This window comes from Rhododendron vialii, chromosome 4a (assembly GCF_030253575.1).
Source record: "Rhododendron vialii isolate Sample 1 chromosome 4a, ASM3025357v1".
NCBI classification, from domain to species: Eukaryota; Viridiplantae; Streptophyta; class Magnoliopsida; order Ericales; family Ericaceae; genus Rhododendron; species Rhododendron vialii.
In genome coordinates, this window is record NC_080560.1 from 9,819,369 (window position 1) to 9,838,682 (window position 19,314).

The 19,314-nt window shown below is 39.0% G+C and overlaps 3 protein-coding genes and 7 non-coding genes across 16 annotated transcripts; 1 reads left to right on the forward strand and 9 right to left on the reverse strand.

Moving 5' to 3' along the window:
• The first annotated feature begins 527 nt into the window (after positions 1-527).
• LOC131321941 (pentatricopeptide repeat-containing protein At1g11900) lies at positions 528-4,807 on the forward strand. 7 transcript variants are annotated; one of them, XM_058352989.1, is made up of 4 exons: positions 544-954; positions 1,984-3,261; positions 3,666-4,038; positions 4,175-4,807. In XM_058352989.1, the coding sequence occupies exons 1-2, from the start codon at positions 733-735 to the stop codon at positions 3,025-3,027; spliced, it is 1,266 nt and encodes a 421-aa protein (XP_058208972.1). In that variant the 5' UTR covers positions 544-732; the 3' UTR covers positions 3,028-3,261; positions 3,666-4,038; positions 4,175-4,807. The 7 variants fall into 7 exon arrangements, with proteins under 7 accessions (XP_058208971.1, XP_058208972.1, XP_058208974.1 ...); XM_058352991.1 differs by having other exon boundaries at positions 3,666-3,782; positions 3,878-4,807; XM_058352992.1 differs by having other exon boundaries at positions 3,666-3,732; positions 3,824-4,807.
• A 2,570-nt stretch (positions 4,808-7,377) lies between these two features.
• Positions 7,378-7,482, reverse strand: LOC131324904 (small nucleolar RNA snoR97). The gene has a single exon (XR_009199489.1). It is a non-coding gene; the product is annotated as a small nucleolar RNA snoR97 (small nucleolar RNA).
• A 195-nt stretch (positions 7,483-7,677) lies between these two features.
• On the reverse strand, positions 7,678-7,793 carry LOC131325027 (small nucleolar RNA Z278). The gene has a single exon (XR_009199593.1). It is a non-coding gene; the product is annotated as a small nucleolar RNA Z278 (small nucleolar RNA).
• A 94-nt stretch (positions 7,794-7,887) lies between these two features.
• LOC131325026 (small nucleolar RNA Z278) lies at positions 7,888-8,004 on the reverse strand. Its single transcript, XR_009199592.1, has one exon. It is a non-coding gene; the product is annotated as a small nucleolar RNA Z278 (small nucleolar RNA).
• A 120-nt stretch (positions 8,005-8,124) lies between these two features.
• Positions 8,125-8,216, reverse strand: LOC131325022 (small nucleolar RNA Z223). Its single transcript, XR_009199589.1, has one exon. It is a non-coding gene; the product is annotated as a small nucleolar RNA Z223 (small nucleolar RNA).
• A 266-nt stretch (positions 8,217-8,482) lies between these two features.
• Positions 8,483-8,574, reverse strand: LOC131325021 (small nucleolar RNA Z223). The gene has a single exon (XR_009199588.1). It is a non-coding gene; the product is annotated as a small nucleolar RNA Z223 (small nucleolar RNA).
• A 202-nt stretch (positions 8,575-8,776) lies between these two features.
• On the reverse strand, positions 8,777-8,863 carry LOC131324986 (small nucleolar RNA U36a). Its single transcript, XR_009199561.1, has one exon. It is a non-coding gene; the product is annotated as a small nucleolar RNA U36a (small nucleolar RNA).
• Positions 8,864-9,146: 283 nt separating this feature from the next.
• Positions 9,147-9,300, reverse strand: LOC131324990 (small nucleolar RNA snoR134). Its single transcript, XR_009199564.1, has one exon. It is a non-coding gene; the product is annotated as a small nucleolar RNA snoR134 (small nucleolar RNA).
• A 1,110-nt stretch (positions 9,301-10,410) lies between these two features.
• Positions 10,411-13,126, reverse strand: LOC131321942 (putative pentatricopeptide repeat-containing protein At1g03510). Its single transcript, XM_058352995.1, has one exon. It carries the CDS (start codon positions 13,060-13,062, stop codon positions 11,782-11,784), a length of 1,281 nt encoding a protein of 426 aa, XP_058208978.1. The 5' UTR covers positions 13,063-13,126; the 3' UTR covers positions 10,411-11,781.
• Positions 13,127-15,672: 2,546 nt separating this feature from the next.
• Positions 15,673-17,626, reverse strand: LOC131323638 (uncharacterized). Its single transcript, XM_058355488.1, has 2 exons — positions 16,193-17,626; positions 15,673-15,905 (listed from the first exon to the last, which is right to left on the reverse strand). The coding sequence occupies exons 1-2, from the start codon at positions 17,624-17,626 to the stop codon at positions 15,711-15,713; spliced, it is 1,629 nt and encodes a 542-aa protein (XP_058211471.1). The 3' UTR covers positions 15,673-15,710.
• Between the last annotated feature and the right edge of the window lie 1,688 nt (positions 17,627-19,314).

The following is a 19,314-nucleotide window of genomic DNA, read 5'->3' on the forward strand; positions in this document are numbered from 1 at the left end:
ACATGCATATCGATTCAAGTTATTTGTTTCATTCTTTAATATTTATTTAATTGAAAAAGTACGATGTTAGGGCTTTAAAATTTGATTTTTGTCTCTTACTTAACTAAGTGGAATAGAATATACTATATTTTTGCCTCCCGTCCACATTTGCATCTTTCATCTCCATTGTGCTGGGAATAATTTGTTGGTGTAACTAGAACTGCCACTCATTGTGTATGGATGGGGTATTGGGTAAGGAAATGAGGGAGAGAATGTGAATTTGAAATTTTGGGTTGGGGTTGGGTGCGCACTGTGGGTATGAAGTCGAGGGAGAAGGGAGAGGATGGCTGAGCCCACTCCAACACAAGAAAATCCAATAGGCCCAACTTAAAAACCCAACTTCTGACCCAGAAGTCCTATCCTACCTCGCGGCCACATGGTTCAAAAAGGCCAAACATTGCGCCCATGACTTGTTACCTTGCGGCCGCGTCTTGATAAAATCGTAATCAATTCTTTTAAAGCAGCTGATTATGCTCACCTCACCATCTCCCCGCATCCTTCGTAAAACAGCTGATTATGCTCTCCGATTCCTTGTCAATCCAGAGAGTCCCCTCAACTCAACGCCTCCTAAAAACACATGCTTCACTTCACAGCCTTGGCAACGACAATTCCATCCAAGCCCCAATTCATCAGAGCTTTATCGGGGTAAAATTCTTTTTTTTTTTTTTTTGTTCTTAAACCCTAAACCCAAGAATGCTCGCGTCTTCCAAGTGGCTCAAACAACTTTCCCGATGCAAACCCAAGTCGTGCATTTCTTATACCGAATCACCCGTTTGTTCGAATTGCCAGATTCGTCGCCTCATCTTCAGAGAACGAGCAAATGGCAGTAGAAAATTGTGGTTTGGTAAGCACGTTGATGGGTACCTCCTAAAATATTCTCATGAATTGCAAAGGAGAAGACACTACCAGCACTCTGTAAGTTCTTCTGTTGCCCTGCGCAGCTGCTGCTTGATTGACTGTTGATTGTTTTTTCCAAATACATATATTGTTTTTCCTGTTTTTGGTGCGTCTAAAAGAGAGGAAAACAGTGATGTGGAAAAGGGTTTTACGCCAAGGGGAAAATAGCTTAGGAAGTGTTTAGGAAGTTTCTGGTTCACTGAAGTGAAGGCAAGAATCAAATGGTGACTCCTACGGCTCCTCATTGCACTGTGCGGTTTGCTAAAAATCATAGAATGTACCTTTTAGATGAGATTATCACTAACTAATTTGGGTGATGGCCATTCCAAGAGGCGATGAAGAAATGACCATAACATTCTTTAACGATAACATTCTTTAACGTAATCGTTCGAGCGACCAAACTCTGCCTCAAGTAAATCACTTGATCCTTTGAGTTGAACCTTATAAGAGTGCTTTACGGCACACAATCTTTCTATAAACATAAATGCAAACTTTTAGTCTGTTTGGATTGTTGTAGATTTCAAAAGAAGGGACTTTAAGTTCAAGTTCAATTAAATTATAAGAGTTTTAGGCACAAGTGTCTGTGAAACTATAGTGGGCGATGGATTAAGGGTAGTTAGAGATTCACTTTATTCGAATTAGTGTATAATTAAAATTTTCAGAACGAAGGATTTCAAATAACTTATCCTAAACAGTTGTCTCAAATCCATTGTAAGAAAGCTCCTAAACTCAATGTTGAAATCCATACATAAGCTATCAAATCTAAATTCAAGCTATTCTCACTGATTTATGAAGGATTGAACATTGAAGTCATATCCCCTCATTTGAAATTCACTGCGGAGAGAGCCTTATGCTTTGGACCTATTAGTTTCTACCTTTTAAGTGTCCAAACTCAGAATTACCATAGTTATTATGTGGGATCACCCTCCATTTTCCTACATGTGATGCCTTTTCCTTTCTTTTTTTCTATAAAAAAGTCTCATTTTAATGCTAACAGCTGTTTGATTATTGCTTCAGTAAGACCTAATGGCTGGATTTCTAATACAGAATTTTATCACATCCACCCTAGTTGTCTCCTGGGTTGGGCCATACTTTTTGAATACCGCCATTGGCAATTATCAGTCGGTGGCAACGCAAGCTTCTCCTACAGAAGAGGAACTGACTGATGAATTCTTGAAACGAATCCTCTCTGATATAGAGAATGATCTGACCACTACCAGGGAAATTTGTAGTGCTTACATTGAGAAGCTGTGTAGAGCCAGAAAACTTTCAGCTGCTGCTAGCCTTTTGCAGTCCTTGCGTGGTAAACACATCTTCCTGACAACTAATTCGTACAATCTTCTTTTAGCAACAGCAGGTGAAGGAAATGACATTGGTCTCGTATGTCAAATTTTCAAGGATCTATTGTTGTCTTGGGAACCCATAAGTTCAACTTCTTATCTTACTACTGCCAAGGCTTTTATGAACACAAATGATGCTGCGTTGTTGCTCGGATTCATCAAAGAAGTGTCAGAATTAACATTTCCTAGAAGTGTAATAATCGTCAACAGAATCATTTTCGCCTTCGCTGAATGCGGGCAGACTGATAAGGCTCTGCTGATATTTGACCACATGAAGAGTTTAAAATGCAAACCAGATTTGGTAACGTATAATACTGTTTTAGAGATATTGGGTAGGGTTGGTCGTGCAAATGAAATGCTTCATGAATTTGCCTCTATGAAAGAGGCAAACATTGCCCCAGATGTCATTTCGTATAATACCTTGATAAACAGCTTGCGTAAGTTGGGAAGATTTGATGCATGCTTGGTGGTTTTGAAAGAGATGGAAGAGAGAGGATTTGAACCGGATTTGCTTACCTACAAAGCATTGATTGAGAGCTTTGGGCGATCAGGGAATGTTGAGGTATCATTGCGACTCTTTGATGAGATGAAGGGCCGGGGTATTCGGCCGTCAATCTACATTTACAGATCACTGATCAATAATTTAAAAAAGATGGGGAAGTTGGAGTCAGCAACGACTCTTTTGGAAGAGATGACTGCATCTCTAAGTGATCTTGTTGATCCAAAAGATTTCAAACGAAAAAACAAATAGTTTGGCACTCTATACTTGAGGATTCGAGTTCTCATTGATTGCAAAAACTCAGGTGCATCAGATAAGAAGATGGCTAATCATTTTATTTTGCTGGTGATGAGTACATCTGTAACAGACTAGCTGATGCCCAATGATTTCAGACAAAAAACAGCGTTTAGCACTCAATTCCAAGTGTTGCGTCAGGTATCTGAGCAGGATTGCTGTTTAAAAATTCATGTACTGCATTCAACATAGGTTCGTAATTCTGCTTCCAGGCCAAATTGTTTTGCTTTTCTCATACAATATCACATCAAATTCTCAACCCCCTCAAAATGCTGTGGCATTGCAATTTTCCATGTATTGCTTAAGCATCACCTCATCAAATTCTCTGTTGGTCTTTTATCCTTGTTTAACTTAACCTGGTGGATATGGTTATACAAGAAGATGTCATTTAGGATCTTAATGCGATTTAAATGAACTGTTGAAGCATTTTTAATTTTCTATCTTTTTCCTCCTGCTGTTCCCTATCGATCTTGATTGGTATCTTGTCTGTGATATGGTCTCATCAGCATTCTACCAAACACATGATGTCTGAAGTGTCTTGTTCAAATCAATGCTGATGCAATACCTGTCGGTCTAATTGTTTTCTGTTGTGGCAGGTTGCAGTTATTAGAGTTGGTTGTTTTCTGTTTGGAAATCAGCTGCTATTGAGAAGACTTACTGGTGGTCGTTAACGTCCTCTTATTTGACTGGAAGCCCCACAAGATGCATAAGCAGTAATCCTTTTGAATTCTTATAGTTTGCCCCTCTACTGCAGCTGGTGCTGATACGAATTTTAACAAGGGAAGAACCATTCAATTGATAACCGCAGATACCACTGGATTGCGTTCTTCCTCAGATGTTGCTCTAGTGCTTGCCATAGCTTTGTGATATTCTTATCGAATTGCTATGATTATTGGAATGAGCCACACAAGAGTGTGTTGGTGAGAGTCAAGAGACCTGCAAGTGTATTTTGATCGACAGTTTGGAGAGGTAACTAGTACCAAACCCTTCTAGCACTTTGGTGTCCTCGTTGCTTATATGACAATGAACATGTTAGCTTCCTTCTTTAGTATGTTTTTGATGGTCTGGAAGGCCTTTCGTTTACCTCTTGATATGACAACTACAGGAAATATAAGAAATCAAACAAAGTATATGGTAGGTCGAGAGATGGATGGATACACATCACGGTCTGGCCTAGCCCGTGTGACCAAAATGTTTTAACAAGCCTTCTTAATAAAGAAAGAATGCCGTGTTGACAGTCTATAGGCGAATTAAGCAAGGGAAGATTTCTGACAAAGCAATCGATCCAATTGCGGTTGATGGAAAGAGTATGGGACATGACGAATATTAACAGGGAACACAAGAGATATTTATAAATCCTCAGACAAAACCAAAAGGATGTACCGGAAGCCGCTTTCGACCATTCATTATTAAAGTTGCAGACGGCTGGGAGACTATTCAAAAGTTGAAGGTGCTCAAGGGCAAGCTAGTGAAGTTGGTTATCCAGGAAGGCAGGAACGATGTTTTGGTGGTTCAATGCTACATAATAAAACATATTTTCACCATGTTCATGACGAGGTTTCGTATGTGACTAACTGTTCGTCATCTGATGTATGACACTTTTTTTTTACTACAATAAAAGGAACAATTGGATAGAAGAATCTGAATATCAGCACAAGTATACCAATTGATATGCTGCAGTTTGTAGATGATATTACTATGTTTTCAGATTCAAAGCACATTAAAATCTTTAACATCATGTTCACCCCATCAAGCTTGAATAGGTTCACCTCCTCATGCTCATGCTCATGCTCATGCTCATGCACACACATCCTCTTATAGTTATGAGAGATTTTCAATGCCCTTGAGGTACTATGTGGCGGTACCCCAAGTCCCATCACACATTATTGTGAGGTTCTCATATTTAATCTCGGACCCCACAAAAATTTGTGATTGAGAAGAGATCTAGCACCACGGGACACTGCTCCAAGGCCATTGGCTCATTTTTCCTATAGAGCGTTTGTTTAGACAATGGTGTATTGTACCGATTTTGACAATCTCTGAACTTGTTATGGCTTTGTTTGGTAACGCTATCACTTTTTATTTTCTGTTTTCTATTTTCATAAACCAATTCCTACTTATTATTAAAAAAAGAAAAGAAGTGAAAGCAGAGAACATGTTTGTGTTAACTTGTTTTCAAAAAAAAAAAAGAAGCAAATTAGTTGGTACGTGAACGGTGACACATAACAACATCGAAGGACCCAACTCAATCAAGCTCAATTGAATAACATTTTTGTTTATCTACACTCTAACTAACATATATTGTCATTGGAATCACCATCAAATCCATGCATCCACAGGTTAATTTTCCTAAAGATCTAAAAGATTTGTTGCCTTCTCTCTCACATTTTTAACATAAAATGCAACCCGCCAGTTCTGGGCTTGACACGAGTGATCCACTAGCTTCTCAAGAGTTTTGAAGCTCCATAGGCTCCTATCCGAAACAAGTTTGGGAAAATGACGGCCCAAGACGTATTTTGATAATTAATATCCGTCAAGGATAAGCTCAAAACATTTGTTAATGCTAAAAAATATTCTTGACGGGTATTAATTATCAGAACACGTCATTAACCGTCATTTTCCCACAAGTTTTTACAATTTCTCTAAGGAGTGGGTTTATTAAGAGCTATATTTGGAGAGAGAGAGAGAGAGAGAGAGAGAGAGAGAGAGTAGCTTTGACGCCTGGGTTAGAGAGAGAGGAAAAGGAAATAAAAAAGGACCTCCAGAGTATTTTGTTTCTAAAAATGTGAAAGTTAGGTTTTGTTACTTCTTTAAATTATAAAAATAGTACAAGTAATTACCAGAATTTGAAAGTGGAAGTAATGCACCAAACAAATTTTCAAAGTTTATTTTTGAAAATTCTGAAAATGAAAAAGGAAAACTGAAAATAAAATAATATGGCTGCCAAAGATGACCTATACATTTTCATCTTCATTTCTGTTGTCAATCATCTGAACTTGTGACAATCATTAATTGACAAGATCACCAATGACTTCACAAATAATTTCGAAGTTTGTGATCTTTCAAATAGTTAATCCCAAAATCCTGTTATGCGATGTCAAAGCTTGTGAACCATCAAAGTTTGTGGATCCAATTAACAAGATTCATCTTCATTTCAAACCATAACTTACATTACCAAAATCCAATGTCATCAGAACGAGTGGAGAGAGATAGAAAAAATTTATTAGACCTTCCTCAAAAATTTTGAGATCCCAAAACTAGAACTACATATTTTCAGAGTTTGCAATCCATAATGATCCCAAACCATATGTTCGTTTGTCATTTTAGTTTTGTTTTAGTTTTGTTTTTCAATCATTACCCTACTTCTTTCTCCAATCATTACACTATTTTTTCAATTATTACTTTCACATCTCTCTCTATCTCTTTCTAATCATTATCCCTATCTTCAATCATTACTCTATTTCTCTCTCCACCCACTACCAAAACTAAATTAAACTAAACTCTCAACCAAACGCCTCAGATCTTTTGCAAAGCAGTTGAACCATTTGAGTTTTGGCAAGTATTCCCAATTCATATGCTAGTATCTTCCGTCTGTTGTCACGCACACAAGTATAAAAGTGTCTTTGAATCACATCTCAAACTTTACACAAGATCGAGGATCTTAACCAAGAGCAGGGCTCAGATTGAGCACCAAAGCACAAGACATTTAGAAGAATAGGTGCCTATAGCTGGGGCAACAGTTGTCATTTCAAAGTCGACCATCCAACATTGGTAACAGATTTCAAAACAATGAAATCAAAAACTGTGTACTTTCATCAATGCACAATTTCCAAACAGTCCCACGGCAGCAAAAGAACCAAAGAAGCCAGCCAGCCAAAGGGAAAACCGGAAAAGTATTGAACGACAGAGGAATCAGAATCCTCACACTTCAAAATTCCACCTTCATCACTAACCAGCAACCATAGAGAAGAGAAAAGCCGGTATGAAATTTTTGAGTTTCACAAGCCAAACAAACCTCATTTGTCTTGAATAAAGCAACTTTGAGAAGTATGACATTTTGAGTTTCCCTGATATGTTGGGTAGAATTTTTCCAAAATACAAGAATCAGTACAACTATGCTCCCTTCAACATGCACATTTCTTTTTGGGTACTCTAATCCAGCGATCTCACAGAAAATAAAGATATAAAAAATCTTCCGGTAGCTCTGTTCTCTAGCACAAATACTAGTTCTTTTTCAACTGCAGAATCAAAAGTTCCAATGCTTAGCACGACCAAAACTGTCAATTAGAAAGCTGATCAGTACAGAATGAATGTAGGCTGTTAGTTTGACTCCAATCCCGTGAATAGCAAGAGAAGAAGTTGATGACAGCACAAAATCTTTGAGTTTTTCAGACCCTACACCGACAGTTTCTTTACAAGGGCAAGGGTATAGTTAAAACTCAATCCATTAGCAACTTCAAACCTTAAAGCCAAATTTAATGGTCCAAACACAAGGTTCTTTTCTTGGGTGAAAAAATCAAACTACAAACTCAAAAGACTACTCACTATCGGACAAAGTCTAACGGCAAGAAACAATTCTGGAATAGATTGCATCAAAAGTGATCTTATGCCTCAGAAAATCCGAAAATATCTTATGCATATAGCTTAGCCAAGTAGGTTCATCCTGTAAAAACAGGGACTTGGCTCCACTACAACTCAAATACATGGATTATATCCTCATGGGCAATTGAGTTACATTACAACAATGAATCTAACAGACCAAAAAATCATATACTTTCATTTCAACTCACTAAAATTACAAACCTAAAGTCATAAATACTCTCAGAAAGATCCAGTAATTTCATAATTGAATGTAGCAACCCCAAGTAGGTTCATCCTGAAAACAGGGACTTGAGGCAACTACACCTCAAAATACATGGATAACTTATCATAGAAGATTATAATTCTACCAAAACTCCCAACCTCAATGACTACACATACACCAACATATAAGTGAAACCGACAGAAAAGACAGAAAAAAACAAAGCATATTCCAAGGAAAATTTCATACAAATGCAGAGGCTCAGAGTATGAAACAGCTCTATCAATCAAGAATTTTCTGAAGCAGAACTGGCATTGAAGCTGTAAAACAATCATCACGGCCAACACCAAAATAATGAAAAATACCTTAAAAACTACAAACAAACAGTGATAAATAGTCTAAGAAAGATCTATCAATTTCGTAATTATAATAGGTCTCTTGAAAACAGGGACTTGAGTGCAGTTGCAACTGCACTCAAAATATATAGAGAACTCATCACAAAAGTTTACTACTATAATTCTAGCAAAAATCCCAACCTCAATCACTGTAGATATATGCCTACATAAAAGTCAAACCCATAAAAAATTACAAAATACAAAACGCGTTCAAAATTGGAGGCTCAGAGTATGAAACAGCTCTATCAATCAAGAATTTTCTGAAGCAGAACTGGCATTAAAGCTGAAAAACAATCATCACAGCCATTATAGAGATTCCAAAAATAAAAAACAAATTTAAGCCATTTGAATGTTTACTAGAACCAAAATAGACTGCATTTCGTAATTCGTCTCATATATTCATTTTAAGAACACAAAATAGCAGATGTTTTGTGGACTTGTTTTTTTTTAGAACAGTAAAACAAACTAATTTTTTGAGTCAAAATAAAGAACATGAATAACATATGAAAGTAGGCTCATATCAAGAAATTCAACCATATATATCCTTTATCCTTCATCGATTGCTCTCAGAAGCGCGGATAATTTGTAATCATCGCCAACACTCCTCTAAACACAAAACAAACCAAGAGAATTAAAAAAAAAATTATAGATTTTCTCGAGAAGGTATCAAGAACTGTAGCGGACGTTTTTAGAGGCAAAACGATGAGTAACGAGTTAGCCCCCACGTGTAGACACCGCCGAGATGGATCTTTGCCCCCATGACTAGACCTCTTTTCATTTACTAAACGGATCAAGAAAAGAGGCTAAAGGTGTGTCGGGGCAAACTAAAAAAAACTTCGAAATCTTTGAAAAAGACGAAATTTTTGGGCTTTTTGATTCGTGAATGTAGCCGTATAATTCGACACAGAAAGAGCCATGGGAAAGTAAAGGTACAGAGGGCTAATCTGCAACACAGACGGCGTGGGTTGTAGCACGAGCTTTGGGGCTTTCTTCGTCATGAAAGTTGATCAGAGAAGCCCGGGAGAGATCGTGCGATTCGAGCAGATACATAAAATTCAGATTGGTGAAAGGAAATACTAAACCCTAGCTAACCGATTCAGATGGGGAAGAGAGAGGATTTTGATTGAGGCTGAGAAGTTTACAGGGTTTGTGGAGAAGTACTAGTTTGTTTATATAGACGGGGGGCTTTCGAAACCCTAAATCGCCTGTCTTTTCTTGTTTGGGCCTGGCTTGGTTTCTCTGGAGCCATAGGTTGCAAAAGCCGTAGCTTTCTTGTTGGGCCTTCGTTGAGAGTCGCCGCTCTCAATTTTATCGTTCAGAAGTGTTTCAAATAATCCGAATTTTAAAACCCGATACGGATTGTGAGATTGAGCACTACGGCGGAGAAAACGCTGGGGTAGCAATGCTGATAAGTAATGTAATACTCTCCATCCCAAAATAATTGTTTGGTCCGCAAAATGAGATCTTATAAATAATACCAATTTTTCAAGAAAAATTCAAATTTTTTTTCAATAATTTGCTAGATATTCATAAGTTCTTTTAATTGATAAAAAAAGTTGAAATTTTTTCTTGTAAAATTTATTTTTAAATTTTCATTTTGCGAACCGGATAATTATTTTGAGACGGAGAGAGTACTTTTTATAACATATGCCAAACTTATTGATATTCTATAATCCGATTAGGCTGATAATTATTGAAAAGAAAAACAAAACTACTAAAAAGAACTACTCCACTTGTCCCATATTGCTGGTCTTGTATTCCATTTAGAGATGTATCAAAATGTTTGTCCTTTTTACAAATTAAAATCAATCCAAAAATTGTGTAAATTTTACACAAACTACTCCTCATTAATGATTAAAATCATTTTCAAGAAGAGAATAAGGGGTAATATTGAAAATCTTAATCAAATTTTCTAATTGCATGTCTCCTTAAAAAGTTGCATTCTCCATACATGACAAGCAATGTAGGACTATATTTCCGAAGTAAAAAAAAGAAAAGAAAAGCATTGTAGGACCGAGAGAGTATAATCTTAAATACTCCTATAATATTATCCAATCTTTTACTGATTAGTTTGTACATTGCTACCAAAGTTTCAAATTTAGCATCATGCAAAACTACTACCAAGTACGAACCAAGCGGAAATAGTCCTTATTAGGAAAAACAATTTGACGGTCAGAGGTATCCGGGCTAGCTTATGCACACCTCAATTAATCCTTTCATCGATTCGGTCAAAAGCAGACCATCCATGTCAAAACTAGAGAATACATGAAAAAAGCCAGACCATACACAATAGGAGAGTTGTTTCTTTTTTGGCAAATACATGAACTAACCTTTAATTTCCGTTTGGAAAAAAAAAATTTGCATGAACTACCTTCAACCTTAATTCACTGGGCTCTATCTACCCTTGACAAGTCACGCAAATGCAGTCCCACACCGTATACAAACGACATACTTGGCATACACTTCAGAATAGCCCGACCAGAAAATGATTTTGTGGGGACGAAAAGAAAGAGCTAGCCAGCCCCTCATGAAATTCGAACTCGCAACACTTCAGAAGCCTCTTACGACGGCTCTACTTATCAATCAACTAATCTCGTAGGTTCATGCACCACCCCACCGCTCGACTAACCCCTTGAAGCAGTGCATGTACAACAAACATAACAGAACTTGGACCATTGCAATCTTCAACCGAAACCTATCATGATCTCTTCCTTGTTAAAAACGGATAATAAATCATCATAAACAAGAATCTTGGAAAACCTGTGATATCGCAAGAGGCAAAAAGAAGTGCAGAACTTCGACCACTGCTTCATTGAGCTATTTTGTAGAAGCCATTTAGTTTCAAACTTTAAAATCTAACAGCTAGCCATGAAAAAGTTTCATTGCCCCAGAATGGTGACAGCTATAATGCCCATGTTGGTCAAACTATCATCCAAGTCAAGTGCCGGAACCCAGCCCATTTAGCAGCAACGTACACCAATAGCCAGGGCTGCGTAAAACGAAGGAACCGAAACCTTCATACTCAATAAAACAGCTTCACCTCCATCTTTACCTTCCAAACACCTCTTTGAAGGGCGAGCAATAACCAAAGCCAAATAAGAAGTCATAACAACAAACCTACCCCAAGGCTCTCCAACGACAGCTAGCACAGCTGCAATACCAAAGAACAAGAAACACAATCTGGTGTCTTACCTTGCACCACTACTGATGGTATGTGTACAGCTTCCCTCTTTATTCTGTTGTGTTGGATCCCTTCTCTTCTTGCAACCAAAAATCGTTGACAACACAGTCAAATGCTGCCATATCCTGAGCTTAGAATCGCAATATCATTTTGCTTAGGGGTCCTAACTTAGGACTGTTTTTCAGGCATTCACAGTCTTTGTTCCCGCAGTTAAATCAGAAAATGGGTTTATAATCACCAAATCACCAACAGAATGTACAATGGGACTCTGTATAGAAGATATTGTTCGTCAATCATCAGCTATGATGTAACTCATCTAAAAATACTATTCCACCTTAGTTTTGGTATATAACCCAGCTACTACCAGGTGCTGCCTTTACTCCTCTCTCCTCCATTTCTCTCCTCATTCTCTGCGCCTCTTCATGTCTCCCCCCACTAGCATATATCCTACCCAACAGGACATAATTGGCTGCATTTTCTGGCTCACTTTCAAACAAAGCCCTCCCAGCAATCTCCGCGAGGTCCACCTCTCCATAAGTCCGACATGCACCAAGAAGGGCCCCCCAAGCTTTAGCAGTGACTTTCACAGGCATCTCTTTTATCACCTCATACGCCTCATACAATCTCCCTGCTCTACTCAAAACATCAACTAAAGCCGAATAGTGGTCACTGGTCACTTCCACACCATAAAAATCTCGCATTCTAGAAAAATACATACGAGCCTCGTCAGCTAGTCCAGCATGACTACAGGCTTTCAGAACCCCAAGAAAAGTGATTCCATCCGGCTTCACTTTTGCCAGTTCCATCTGCGCGAAAACATCCAATGCAGTTTTCGCTTCCCCATGAAGTGCATATGCTGATATCAAGCTGCTCCAAGCAACGACATCCCTTTCCTTCATACTTTGAAACACTTTATGTCCATTTTCTAGACACCCACATCGCCCATAGGCTTCCACTAGGCCACTCCTCAACTGAGGGTGCGGGTCAATGTTGTTCCTAATTGAGTACCCATGAATCTCTTTGATCAAATTTAAAGACGCTATGCCTACACAAGAAGGTAACAAAGCGAGAAGGGTGATCAAATTCGGTCTCAAACCCAAGGCTAGCATCCGTCTGTAAAACGAAATCGCCTTAAACGACCCATCCTCGAGTCCCGCCAACCCCGCTATAATCGAATTAAAAGTCGACGCATTTGGCATAACATCTATTACTTCAAACAACTCCAAAGCCTTGGCAACATTACTAGAATGGGTGTAGACAGACATCATAGCATTCCAAACAACGACAGTCCTCTCGGGAATTTCGTCGAACAGTTGGCGCGCTGAAGAAACAGAGGCGCATTTTCCATGCATATCGACGAGAGCGCAGGCGACGAATGGGTTCGAGAGCAGAGAGGCTTTGAGTGCGAGCGCGTGGATGGAAGCGCCGAGGTGGGGGCGGCGGAGGGCGGCGGCGGACTTGAGGGCGAGGGGGAAGACGAAGGGGTCTAGAGAAAGAGAGGAGTGGATGTGGTGGAAGAGAGAGAGGGCTTGGTCGTGGCGGCCGTGGTTGACGTGAGAGGCCAGTTGCTTGGTGTAGGAGAGCAAGCGGAGGTGGTTTGAGGAGTAGGAACCCATTTGGTTGGTTGTTTTGGCTGTTCGGAGTTTCTTTTTGGTGTGTCATTTGGGGGTTGCACACATTAACATCAACCTTTCCTATGGGGTCCGATTTCTTCTGTTCCAAAAATTCATGTCTTTGTGCCAAATTTTTTTTCGGTCATTGAAGTGTGATTTTTTTTATGTTTTAAATTTAACGCCCGATCGGCCGTCTTAGTTGTTGAATTGTGTGATTTTTTTTGTATATTTTAAATTCAACGGCCGAAAAATCTTTTGGTAGAGAAACAATTTTCGGCACAAAAGGATCCTACCTCCTTTGCTATTGGCAAACAAGTCAATTCTGGCCACCAAACTTGTAGCCCAATGAAATTATTCAATGCCCCAGGAGTTATGTTGAACACAAATTTGGACCAAACACAAGTGTGTGATCTATAACATTTGGAGATGAACCTCACACCAATGTGTGGTCAAATTTTTTGCTAAAACTTGCTATAGGGGCATTGAATATCTTCTTGGCACTTTCTCACTGTTCCACATGAAAGGTGATGGTATTGATTCTCATCAAGAGTGCGAGGATTTTGGTGTGGAGGTTGATGCCCTTTGAGCTTGTCTTGCTCGTATGCCATTTATCAGTACCTTTTTCTCATCCCCTTTTGAGTAGTCTAGACAATCTATGGAGCGACAAAAAAAAAAAAAAAAATCATTCTTGAACTAAATAAGCCAAACAAGCGGGGCATGTCTTTAATCAAGCTTGAGTTGAAAACTTAATCAATTTCAAAAATATATTTGAATTTAGCTTGTTAATGAGACGGATCGATCTCAAATAAGCTTTAATCAAGCCAAACACGAGACGATTTTGAGTAGATTGACTTTTGTATGCGTCATAAGCAAAACTAGCCAAGTAATAGTTTGTTCGAGCTTGATTTGAAATCTTAACATGCTTTGAAAAAGGTGTTGGAAAATTTCCAGAATTAATGAATGATAATTTTCCAGCAGTTTTTTCTTGGCAGAATAATGCCCATGAATAGAGGTTAATGCTGGCATTTGCACCTGCCATTCATTCCAGCAGTTTCGTGCATTGATTCTTCCCTATTCAAGGCTGAGAATTCAATTCCCGTATTCAATTTCTGGCTGTTTTCAAAGGATCCTGAGCAGTATAAAAGGGGCAGTCCTCTCTTCATTCTGCACCAGCAAATTCACAACTTCAACAGCTCTGAAATTCGTTCTTGTGTGAGAGAGAGATAGGCAATAGTGAGTTCGCCAAGGCGGTCGACGGTGGTGTTCCGACGGCTTGCGGTATAGCTGAGCCAACCCTGAGAGGAAGACGCCAAACAAGATCCTACAACACCGACGGTAGACGACGAATCTTTCTTAAGGAGACTGTGGTATCACACAGGACTCGGTTTGATTTTCTGAAAATTCAGTTTGTATCTCGTTTTTATATTCTGTCTACTGTTGTTGTATTTTTGTAACTTGATTCAATCTTGTAATTGTATCGTTGTTAATGAAATTGTTCTCTGAAATTATATGTTATGCCGAATTTTTTTCAACAAAAGGTATGTTTATGTAAAAAATCGATCTTGAACGAGATTTTAGTGAACGAACATGAGCTAGAACTCGAGTAGCTTATTTCGTTTAGCAGCCCTACTCCTAAAAGGGGCCGATAAATAAATCAAATTATTCGAGTTTGAGCTCGCATTCATTGTTAAAAACTTAGTCAAAATCTCGCTACACTAACAAAGTTTGAACATATTTTTGAAGTTTGCATTTAGCTTTTAAATCAAGCTCGAACAAGCTACTACTCGACTCGTTTGGCTTATAATGTGTAAAATACTCAAGTTACTATGATTAGCTCGATTAAAACTCGTTTGTGATCAGCTCGCCTCATTAACAAACCAAACTTGAACATGTTTCCGAAACTTGTTCACTTCTCAAATCAAACTTGAACCACCAATTATTTAGGTCGTTTATTAGCTATACTCATAAAGTGAGTTGTTGGACTAGATATCCATTTTGAATATGCCCTGCATCACATGTTCATGAATTTCTGGGAACTGTCTTTTTTGTGCTGCAAAGACAGATTGGGGTTTGGATAATTTTACGAGAGAGAGTTACGGATGCATAGCATTTTTGAAGTGGTAAAGATTGGATCATGTGACATCTTTCCCAACCAAATCAATGGCGCAGTGCAAGAGATCGAACGGAGATAGTTATTGCCAAATTTTGCAGGTTACTAGGAGCAGGTTAATCCTGGAGGACCTTAGTGCGTTAGTCCAAGTCTTTCGGAGAGCAAATCAATGTGCCGATGCAATAGTTAGTCCTTCGCAAATTTGTAATCAATCACAGTAAATCTGTAGACATGAAAGCTTAAGTGATGCTAATTGAGATGTTTTCTGCAAATTGGTATAACAAAATAGCCATTATGTAGAATCTTTGAAAAAGAAAAGAGGCTGATCGATGCAGCAGAAATATTTTCTATTACTCTGGTAAAATTTATTCCCTAAGAGGCAAACGAAAAAAGACATCATTAAAACTCAAACGAGTATGAAAAATTCAGGTAGCCACTTCTTCCAGGCATCTCCAACAGCCTTTGTCAATAGCCCTTTCTCATTTTTTCATCATCATCGCCGGACATCTCCTTCTTTGTTAGTTTCTCACTTAGTTAGAGGTTAGTTCACCTTTATAAGCTTGTTGATGGAACCAGACTTTATGGTTAGAGTCTCCAAGCCAGGGAATAGCCATATCAAGCCATCCACAATTGCCGGACAACTAGTTGACAATGTCCTTATCTCTAGCTTCAAATGCTTCAGATCATGCAGTGGAGGCAACAATCTTTCACACAGCGCTCCGGGAAAAATTACGAGCTTCATCGACAGAGCAAAGGCAATTAACAACATTAGTTAGACTCGGAGATGGAAAGACGAAAATCTTGATTTCCATTTTCCGAAACAGTACTTTCGCTGAACACTTTTCGGGAAATGAAACAAAAACAGGTTTTAAGAATCGGAGAACCGCCTCTATAGTGTCTGTTGAAGAAAATGAGTCGTGTTCAGGAAAACACATCGTAAACGAAGTTCTGGAAACGGATTTGAAAAACAAGTGAAGCAGAAACGAAAACGAAAAAAGAGACAGAGGTTACATATTCACATACCTGATCTGATGGGCAGGCAAGAGTTAAAACCTTGGACTTGGCAAACACTCTAAGCAACTTCTTCAGTCTAAAGAACCAAGCAGCACTGAGCTCCATGGGGTCTAAGCTAATCCTAACTTCGGCCGATCTCAAATTATCTCGGCAACAAAAAGAAATCGTCACGTCTCCCGAGTACTCCAATGACTCCAGATTTGCAGAAAGAACCCCTGCCTCAACTATTCCCCTGCATCTTGACATGGAAAATCTCTTTATCTTCTGACGAACCCGAATTCTTTCCAATCCTGTACAGCCTTCTATAATCAAAGTCTCAAGCATCGGAGACTGATCGAGCAGACGTTGCAACTGCTCATCCGTGATGTTCAAATTCTTCAATTTCATTTCTTTCAGTGTCCCCAGTTTGTCGAACATCAGGGGATCAGAATAAGTGAAATCGCCACTAAGTTCGACAGATTCAAGTCTCAGAGGTCCAAGGGATACCAAATAAACATCGGTTAAGTTCAGTTTCAGGGACTTGAGATTCGGAGCCAAGCCCTTGATCACCTGCAGCCCTTTGCAGAATTCCACACAGAGGTACTCAACCGAGGGGCATCCTCCGATGAGACGGCAAAACGAGTTATTGGTTATCTCCACCTCGCTCAGCGTGAGCCTCTTCAGGGACGGGAGATCGACGGTGACGCAATCCAACCGGATCCCGCAGTAATCCAAGTACAACGCGGTTAGCGAGCGACAAACGAAAACGCAGTCGTCTAACCGGTACCTCTCGAAACAATGCTCCAAGACCCTCTTTATCCTTAGATCCAACTCCTTGACGTCGTTTGCGATGGCAAACTTCACCCACCCATCAACGGCAGCATCCCATTTATGGCCCAACAAGGCCATCCGGACACCGAACTTTTCGATGCTGCCATAGTTGCTAGCACCCTCCTTTTGCTTTTGCAAAGAATTGAGCAGGAACTTTGCGAATCTTCTTCTGTTTCCATTTTGTTCAGTGTCATACTGGAAATAGTTTGCTCCGAAGGAGTACTCGTGGAAAAAGAGGATGGGGCATGAAGGCCAAATGCCATACCGCCACCACCTCGATAACGGCCTCGTGTTGATGGCATCTGATAGAGTGAGGCATAGGAGGATTTTATGGATGATGGGTTCGGGCAAATCCGATAGCCGATCGATGCCCGTTTGATCCCCGGCTTGTTGTTTGTTTGTTTCTTCCTTATTTTCTAGGGTTTTTGCTTCATTGTGTCTGCACTTTTGGCTTGAAGATTTGTTTGGGTTGTGGGTTTTTCGTTTCTGATGCATTGGTTTGGACATAGGAGAGGAAGGAGTCGAAGGATTGAGGAGGAGTTTGTTTTTATAGTGGTAGTATCTTTTAATTTCTTGGTTAGCAAGGAAGTGATTAACGTGAAGATCTTTTCCTTGTCGAGAATTCGAGTTCATATAGGGAAGGTTGTTAATTCTTGATTGTGAAGATCTTTTCCTTGTCGAGAATTCGAGTTCATATAGGGAAGGTTGTTAATTCTTGATTGGCAAGGCAAGGCATGATCGAAGTGGAATTATTCAGTAGTCCAGAAGCGTCTTCACTTGGTGCTTCGGACCACTCCGCAATCACGCATTCTCGTGGGATCAATGGCTAAATGTATGAATTCCACATAAATATGTGGTTGTGGTTCTGAAATGGTCGAGAGTACCACGTGGCAGTGCTTCTGAACTACTAAATAATTACTCTGTATCCAACACTATTGTTTATCTTCTATTTTCTTTCGTAGATAACAATCTTATTTTTTTGTGATCATCCGTCTAATTTCACATGTAAATATCCAAAATGCTAAAAAAAAATCATCAAAAAGTATTTAAAAAGTGAAGTGTATTAACTGAATTAATTGTAATCGCGACTCATTCACAATGAAAATTGCACATATGCGGCCCCAAGCTCTATTACTTATTTGTTGCATATATGATAGTAATATTTAGAATTTTCTAAGGTCTAAATCTAGCCATTCCCGATCATTTTTTGGGCTGATTTCTTGAGTGTACCCTTAAAATCACGCTCTGATCACATTGAACAGCTCGGATCATCAAAAATCGATCGGAAAATGGGAGATCCGGACGGTCCGGACCTGAAAAGAACTCATATATATATACACACACAAAATTTCAGAGATAGATAAACATAGAGAGATGCACCGGGGTTTTGAGAGACACAGAGAGGGGAGAACTCCTCTTTGCTGGACTCTAGTCGTTGGCGCCAGAGTCCTCTTGCCGGACACAAAGAGGTGAGAACTCCTCTTCAGTTTTAAAAATGTTTAACTTGGGTTTGAAAACCCAAATCCTAATTTTAATTTTGCCTCTGGGATCCTCTTGAAAACAGCGATGTTAACATAGTCAATTGATTTTTTATCTTTGCCATACCCAAATCCTAATTCACACTTAGAGGAAGTGGTGGTTCTGGGTGGCTATGGCGAGGTGATGGCCGATGTGGTGGTGGTTGTGGAGATGGGCGGCGGTTGGGATTGCATTTTAGTGTTAGGGTTAGGAAGGGAGAAGAGTAGGAAAGGAGATGGAGGAGAGTGTGGGTCTGCTATTTGTATATATATATAAGGGCAAATTAGTCTTTTTATTTTTTTTCATCCAATGGAGTTAGGTCCTCCAAATGAAAACTAATGAGGAGAGCTAACTGTAGGCAAAATTTTATGAGGGAGTGAGCGATACAAACATGAATAGTTCTAAAGGTGTCTAGGTATTTAACCCTACTTCTTTGGTTAAAGAACCATTATCTTTTGGAGAATACATCCACAAACCAAACTATTAAGTCTGCAAATATTCAACTTACATCTATGTTTAAATTTTTTAAAGTTGTTTCAGTTAGAAATTGATGCAGCTCAGCCTCTTTCTACGAAACTATTTACAATAATAGATCACGAACTTACTTATGTTAAAGATTTTCTCTTTGAAATACAAATACGAATAGGTATGAACAAGAGATACTCCCTCTATAAACACACAATATGAAATAAATCTTGATTTTCTTTATTCAATAACAACCAACTTCTGTCATAGGGCTTACGATGATACTTAGGCCTATCAATGGGCCGGATCCGGATCCGATAAGACACAATCCGATCCGG

What these genes read in the sequence shown, in the direction of transcription:
- LOC131321941 (XM_058352988.1), top strand. Translation starts at nt 733, where the DNA reads ATGCTCGCGTCTTCCAAGTGGCTCAAACAACTTTCCCGATGCAAACCC. An exon ending in GAAGACACTACCAGCACTCT is followed by an intron (nt 955 to 1,983) that starts GTAAGTTCTTCT and finishes TTTCTAATACAG; the next exon opens with AATTTTATCACATCCACCCT.
- LOC131321942 (XM_058352995.1), bottom strand. Translation starts at nt 13,062, where the DNA reads ATGGGTTCCTACTCCTCAAACCACCTCCGCTTGCTCTCCTACACCAAG.
- LOC131323638 (XM_058355488.1), bottom strand. Translation starts at nt 17,626, where the DNA reads ATGAACTCGAATTCTCGACAAGGAAAAGATCTTCACGTTAATCACTTC. An exon ending in TTGCCTGCCCATCAGATCAG is followed by an intron (nt 15,906 to 16,192) that starts GTATGTGAATAT and finishes CTGTCGATGAAG; the next exon opens with CTCGTAATTTTTCCCGGAGC.